Consider the following 7,790-nt stretch of genomic DNA (forward strand, 5'->3'; position numbering starts at 1 on the left):
GATATGAAAGTCAAGAGAGATTCTTAAGAGTAACTCCTTCTTCAGAAGCAATTTTTTTAGAATACAAAGTATTTCAACTTAATTAAGTGACATTTATTATTATAATATAGTAGAAGGTATTCATTCAAGCATTGTTATCAGAAAGAATGTAGTTGAATTTTAGGTCACTTTAAGATCTCTGTATTTATCTTATTTCTATTTGTAACTAGGGAGATATGAAAGAGAAACAAATTTGTTCTTCCAGTTAGTAATGCTTTTGAGAAAAATGCTGGTCGAACAAGCTCTACTACAAATTATTATATCTGAGAATAATCCAGAGTGGAAATGACCTTTCAAATGTTCCTGGTACCACTTGGTCAAAGGTAAGTCAACTTGTAAGTTAGACTTAGTTGCTCAAAGTCTTCCAATCAAGGTTTGGACAGCTCTAAGGACAGGTAAGGCACAACTTCTTAGGCAACCTGTTCTATGCTTGACTGCATTCATCACAAATTTTATTTTTCCTGATTTCTCTCCAAAGTTTCCTTTACTGAGATTGCTAACAAGGAACAAATTCAATTATCTTAGAGCTATTTGTAAATACAAGTGAATCTGTACTCTAAATTTCAACTACACATAACCTAAGCTATTTCTGTCTAAACAGATTCAATTAATTCTTATTAAAAAATTGCACATTCACAACAGGATGCGGGACTGGTATTAAGGATTTCCCTCTCCTGGATTAACTAAGATGTGAGAATCCTACATTTATAATTTCTTTATTGCTTTCAACCTTGAAATATTCACTACAACTGCAAAGCTTCAAATCAAGCCCCTCAGACCCAAAGTGCGTGCATGCACAAGAACTTTAGCCATAAATACTTTTGACAAAGTTTTGCACCTATCCGGAGAGAGGACTTGCGTTCCACAAAACTTTAGCTGTGAACAAGTGAGTGGAACGCTACAGCAGTAAGCTGACAGATAATCTGCCCTGCACAGAAGCGTTCATTATTATTTTAAGACACAGTGTAGCTGACCAGCTCCTCCCCAGTCAATTCAAAGAAAATACTTCTGTGTCACAGCCTTGCCAGGCTGCCCATTGCCACACCAAAGCTGCAATCAGCACAGATAGCATAATATATTTCCATTGTTCATTTGAAATATCATTTATATTTATTGCTTTGAAAAGCCTGGTGATCTGTGTAAGCGCTTCTCCCCATGCAGGTTAGCAGCTAGGGCAGTTCCCAGATAAAAATCATTAAAATAGCTTCACTGATACCATTGTAACTAACAAGAATGGGATTGTCATCCACCCATCAGAACAACGTACAGCCAATTTACTTTCTTCCCCCCTAACTAGTTGTAGTCTTGATAGTTGTTATAATATTAAAATTTATAATCTCAAAAGTTATAAGCTTCAATTCTGTATCAAGTCACAACAAGAAGACAGGCTCATTGATTGGTTCACAATGATTTTCTCTTTAATTTAACCTAATTCGAGAGAGGAATACAAGTCCTAGCGATAAGTGTATCTACAGACGTTTTTGATAATTCATGGCCAGATAGATAATAGATTCACAAATACTCCACTGACCAAAAACCAGGCTATTATGAACACCACGTAGCCTCACCTCATCCAATTGAGTGAGCAGAAATGGTTTGTTCAGTTAATGCCGAACTGTTTTGGCTGTTGTGTTGAAAAAATATGGAGAATTCCACACTGTACTTTCTACATTGAGTCAAATTTGAAGGGTTCAGATACACTTACAGGAAACTGAAATCCAAGAGGTCACAACACAGAATTTTTTCAGTTTTGCTGCTCATTTAAGTTTCTCTACAGTGTATCTGTGCTGGCACCTGCTTTATTCAGGCATTTGCAGAACTATACTCCATAATCTAACCTCTATGTGACCACTATCATCTTCCCTTTTTTTCTTTTATTAGGTGTTTGACATGTCAGGCACACATACCAACCTGCCTGCAAAAGAATGGTCCTTGGTGTTTGCATAGAGCTCATGGAAAAATACAAAGCAAAACAACAACAGACAGCAGAATGCATACATTCCTCAGTTACAGATGAAAAACAAGGTTTTTTTCAGCTAGTATACAATTACCTTGAACATGGAGAATGATAAGCAGATAGACTCCAAGCAATCGCTCACGAACTCTCAGTCGAGTCATTGTTCACTTTTAATCCTTCCTGTGCAAGGCAAATGGCCCTTCTGCTTGACAAACGTTAAGCTCAGTCTGTTTGGTGAAGCCTAATACAAGACTGCAAGGATGATTTTGTAACTTCTCCAACTTCGTTTCCTGAAAGATACAGTAAAATAGTGTTCAGTTACTGCCTGCACTTCTGAAACAAAGAAAGAAGTCTTCAACATTCTCCATCACACTGAACATAAATAGGCCGCTACAAAATGAAATTAAGAAGGCGGATGTTTATTAAGATCACTAACCAAAAATATTAGTAATAATTAGGATTTTGTAAAGTAATGTTTTTGGTAAGAAACAGGCCCACAGCAGTTTTAATGGCTGAATCAAAATTATGATGTTTGTTAACTCACCAGTTGCCATCATAAATTTTTGACTCACACAGCTATCACAGGCAGTATTTAACAGATTAACATGTAAAATTAAATTGAATAAAAAGTTACTTTTTCAGACTGCAGCGGTCAAGTACCACTCCTTTATTAAGTGTAGTAGTTGCGATTGTGTTCTGCTGAATGAACTTTTTACAGTGATTAAAAAAGGAAGCATAATTAGGCCTGAAAAGACTCGAGAGCAGCTCGAACACCTAAACAGTGCAGAGAAACAAAAGCGATTTTGTAGGAGGAAGACGAGAACCCCGAATCCGCCTTTGTGCGGCCTCTTGTTTCGGCGGGCCTGACCCCCTGACCCCTGTCAGCCCGGCGCTGCTCATGAATGTAGACCCTCGCATTTGTGCTGCAATTACTGCTGGTGGCCGCTTCCACCAGAAATAACTCAATCTGTCTGCCGTAAGACCCGAGAACTTTTCATTTTAATTAGTGTTTCAGAGGCATTCACCGTGGAGGGAAATTAGCAGCAGAGCCGGGAGGTGTCTGTCACTTCAATTGCGGCGGGAAGGGGCACGCAGCCTCCGACCCGTGCCCTACTTTTCACACATCTCTGACTTCTCTCTAATGAAGCAACAAAGCACTGTGGTGCAGGCGGCAGCAAGGCCCTGAGCTGTGGGCTCAGAGCAGCCTCAATGCGGTGCGGGCTGTCGGGGAATGCAGGCGGCATCGCCCTCGTGCTGCACGAATGGCAGTGTGCCTTGCTAACGGCCCCAGTGCTCTGAGCCCCAACAGCCGCTGCCTCTAAAAACGCAACAGAACATATTGCTCTCAGCTTACAACCCGTGTGCATCTCCTTTCTTTAATATTTCAATTTTCACCACGTGTAAGTACGCACAACAAAGTACATGTAACAAAATGACACAAAGAACATATCCTAACTCCCAATTATTATATCATTGTAACTCGAGAATGCTTATCACCGTTTAAAAAAATATCTCAAAAATGGAAAACTAAAACCCTGCAGGACTGCAGCTCCCTCCTGTTCCCCTGAAATGTATGCACAATGCCTTCACATAATTGCTAGAATTACCTTGCTGCTGCTGCCAGTGTCAGTCCAACTCAGCTAGCTCAAGGCACTGGTAGACAGGCACTACGAATCTTGCTGTATCCACAACGACAACATTTCATGGTGTGGCAGGGAAGCTTAAGCTACACCGATGAAAAATCAGAGATTTAGAATGAAATGCCACAATAGGAACTATGTGAACATGTCCTGTTCTGCTGCCCAGGCTACAAAAGCAACAAACAAGCGTCAAGAACCCAGTGTAGGCAGGTTGGGGCAGTCTTCTCAGTCATCACAGTAAAATTCAACAGAGCTTTTCTGCCACGCTATCAGAGGAGATTTTAGACATTTCTCACCCATCCTTTGAGCTGCTCCTTGTTTTCATTTCAGTTTCTGAGCTTAACTATGCCAAACAGTTTTCTAGAAACCTTTATTGTTCCTCCTCAGAAAAGGAAATCGCCAGACAAGATTTAGTTCTCAACACTACCACGCACTCTGATAACTGATACAACTGCCACATAGTTTAAGAGAGTGAGAATGTTTTAAAACAGACTATTATTCTAGTATTAAATACTACACCCCTAAGCGTGAGAATTTCTTCCTCTAAGAATATATTTTATTAAAGCAAGACGAAAACACGACAACAAAACCACATTTAACAAAACTGAAGGGCCATGGTTACATTTCTGCTGAGTTGCCTCTGGACTGCCATTAACAAGGAAGACTGCAGTCACACTGTAGCACACTAAGGTATGCAATAGCTGGAACATCTCCAAAAACTGCCTGACTATTAATTGACTATTAATAGTGTAGAAGGACACAACTAAGGGAGTGCTTCAAATGTGTTAAGGCACCAATTAACTAGTAGAGTGTTTGTCAACTCAGTTACACTGAAGAAATTCAAAATCACAAGCCAACTAGTTGATTCCAAAGTCTTCGATCTCTTTCTTTTCTATTATAGCTGTGAAGAAGCATTCAACTGCAATCTTTTTGAGTGATTTATTCATAATCAATGTCCAATTTGTCTACAGAGTAGATTAATATCCCTCCTAAAAACATTTAAGATAATGCTTTTGTTATTATAACTGTGGCTTTTTTTTTTTCCTAATTGGACCTCAGCTGCGAATTCATGAACCAGATTGGTCATCTAGCCTTACACCATGTTGACTCCAAAAACATGATGCTAAAGGACATAAAACTTGTGGTCCAAAATGATTTTTGAAGTAAAAAATTTAGGGGTACTTGTTCTTTAGATGTGGTTTTTAACAGCATGACCCCTATACCAGAAGAGCTGCACCATCCCTAACTTTCAATAAAGAGTGACAGTAAAAAGAGAATATATGGAATGTCAAACTAAATGAGAATTAAAACTTAAGTTCATTTCAGCACACAAGAGATGTTTCAAAACATCTGCTTTAGTATATAAAGTAATAGGTAAATGTATTTGGCTAAGCAAAATTGAAAAACATTCATTGTAGTCCCTGCACGTAATGGGGGCAAGATGCGATTTAGGTAACTATAAACATGCCATCTCAATCATACCAACAGCTTTGAACACAACCTTGAGGTAGAACAGAATGCCAGACTGTCAGTCTAAGACTGATGCAACAGCAACTTTTGTACTACAAATATTAGAGCTTTAAAACACACCTGAAATGATGATACAGATAATTGTTAATTTGGTTGAAAGAATAACAGTAAAGAATTCAATGCAGAGTAGACAATAATTAGTTCTGAGAATGGAAATTGCTCATGTAGTTCAACCACATTCAAGGATCTCAATTCTTAAATAAAACTCAATCAATTTGATTTATCATTTTTCATTAAAGAACTAAGCTCATTAAGTAGACTGTTGATAAACTCTTCTGGCAAACACGAACTGTCAGTTCAGTTGAATGTTGCTTTTATGTAAAAAATGATTTGGATCACGTGAAGAACTGGAGTATGAGAACCAGGATGAAATACAACGGCATGACAGTGGCAAAGTTCCATTTCTTCCTTAAGCAGACTAGGAGTTGATGCATAAAGGTACTGTACTGAAGTCCTTGGACATCGTTAACCAAACACAAGATGTTAGAAGTATCAGTGCAGTGTGGCTGGGAGACTGAGGCAAACAACTTGAGGACCCCCCTTGAAAATTTTCCAGAGGAAACAGCACTATAAGAGAGACAATGCAGATAAATTCAGCATAAGCAGACAACTGATAACACTATCTGGAGAACAGGAAAGACCTGTGAATGGAGACAAAAAGATTAATAAAGTGAAAGTGGCAAGGAAAAAAAATAATCTTTGAAAGCATAACATGTAAATAAAGAAGAAAAGACACACAAGTATTCAATCTGCAAACTACTGTCTCAACAAGTAGGTAGGATCTAGCCATTAAAATGCATTTAGAGCAGAAATTAGAAGACTATTTCCAACCCTGGTTATGTTTTTGGGCTAATCTAACTAAATCTTAACAATTAAATCCACCATCTGATACAGCTGCAGGTGACAGAAAAGGTGCAGATCTTGAAACAAGTGAGTGCTTCTAACTCCATATTCCTATTTATAATACAAAAAGAACTGAGGTTAACTTTTGATCAAAGTCAAATGTAGTCCATTTTAGTCAATTCCATAACACCAACAATTCAACTGCAAGTTTGATGTTCCCTGCTTTTCTTTCTCTGACTGCTTTTTAAAACACATTTCTATGTAGTTAATGGAAGGCATGCCTATAACAACTACAAAAAAGTGTCATACTGAAACAGATTAACTAACTTAATCTGTTAATACTTAAGCACTGTCAAATGTGCCACGTGAAAAACACAGGTAAATGCAGGTAAAACCATGGCTGAAATCTTTGAAGTCAGGAGTCAATGAGAAGACTGCTGGCTACTGCAAGCCAATTGGCTGCATGACATCAACAAAAACTACTCCAAACCGCTTGTTCATGCACCTATCTGTGCAAGGCCACAAAAACAATTCAATTAAACTAAAGATTATATTAGCATTATTTAAAAAATACTAGTGATTCCACACATTTAAAATCCAAGATTGTGTGTACGGTTTCCACATTCTTTCACCAGCCAAAATCTGCTACAAAATTTGAAATATTAAGTAAAATGTGCCATACGCTTCTCAAAAGATCGAAATGGATAATATAACCTAATTCAGTGGATATTTATAAATGTATTTATAATGAACTTACAGGAGCGGTGGGTTTGTTCACTCAGAAAACATAAACCCTAACAACTGTTTTTTGCAGAAGAGTTAATGTTAAGAACGGACTTGATATTGAGCAGCTGGATGAAAGTCACTGAAATTCACTCTGGACACTAACAGAAGTTTTACAATAGGAAGATTTCACATTGTTTACAACTATCAGATGTGCGTATTACTGTAGACTTCAGAAACCAAACTACCAAATCATGACGTATCTGTCTGCTTCATAAACAAAGTTGTTAACCATGAAGAAATTAAAGCATAGCTGCTTTTAACCATGCCCAGCACAATTAAGTAATTGGGGACGCTACTCGTTGGACTCTTGAATGTCCATCTTACTGTTACTCTGGAATTCCAATTAACTAACTGCTACAAAGTTTCTGCCATTAAATTAACAGTAATGAAATTCAGCAAACGTATTTTCCCAGTGCCATCAGGTATTCAGATCTATTCCCACATGTTACAAGCATGATGCATTCTCTAATTTGAGCATATTCAAACAAGACTTCACTACACCACTTTTATTCATCTCGACCCATTTTCCCCCTTCCAGCCGTGCTGTTTTTGCTATTAACTGGCTGAGGCGTTCTGCCCTTCACACAAGTGCAAGAGGCACCCAGGCTCCTCCCTATCCCAGCCAACACCACCTGCTGCCACTCTTCCAGGCGCTACCACCCTTCTTTCATTGCTTTTATCATCTGTCATTTTCGCTAGCTCCTTACTGTCACTCCACTCAATCGAAGAAAAAAGAGATTTTTTAAAAATGTCTTATGTCGCTACTGAAAATATCATACAGTTGTACTAACGTGCCTGTTGACGCACTTGCGTTTGGAGTCTCAAGTATTTTACACCCTGCCCGTGTATCAGTGCGGTAGCAGAGCACTGTCACACGCGGGCGGCTCGGCCTTAGCTGCCCACCGGCCCCCGAGCCTCGCCCAGCGCAGTGACGCCTCCGCCCCGCGCCGCGCCGAGGAGGGCCGTGCCGTGCCGAGCTCCGCCCGCAGGGCGGT

At 39.0% G+C, this 7,790-nt stretch overlaps 1 protein-coding gene across 2 annotated transcripts in view; it reads right to left on the reverse strand.

Annotated features, from left to right (window-relative positions):
- Window positions 1-7,790, reverse strand: part of BMPR1A (bone morphogenetic protein receptor type 1A) — a 45,380-nt gene that overhangs the window by 23,599 nt on the left and 13,991 nt on the right. The window contains exons 1-2 of one of the 2 annotated variants that reach the window (XM_019617471.2): window positions 3,604-3,722; window positions 2,091-2,286 (exon numbers count right to left, since the gene is read on the reverse strand). In XM_019617471.2, the coding sequence (XP_019473016.1) occupies window positions 2,091-2,157 (67 nt within the window). In that variant the 5' untranslated portion in view covers window positions 2,158-2,286; window positions 3,604-3,722. Of the gene's footprint in view, window positions 1-2,090; window positions 2,287-3,603; window positions 3,723-7,790 lie in introns of those variants that run through there. The other variant, XM_010714183.3, reaches the window with a different exon arrangement.

The sequence above is a fragment of the Meleagris gallopavo genome, chromosome 8 (assembly GCF_000146605.3).
Source record: "Meleagris gallopavo isolate NT-WF06-2002-E0010 breed Aviagen turkey brand Nicholas breeding stock chromosome 8, Turkey_5.1, whole genome shotgun sequence".
Taxonomy (NCBI): domain Eukaryota; kingdom Metazoa; phylum Chordata; class Aves; order Galliformes; family Phasianidae; genus Meleagris; species Meleagris gallopavo.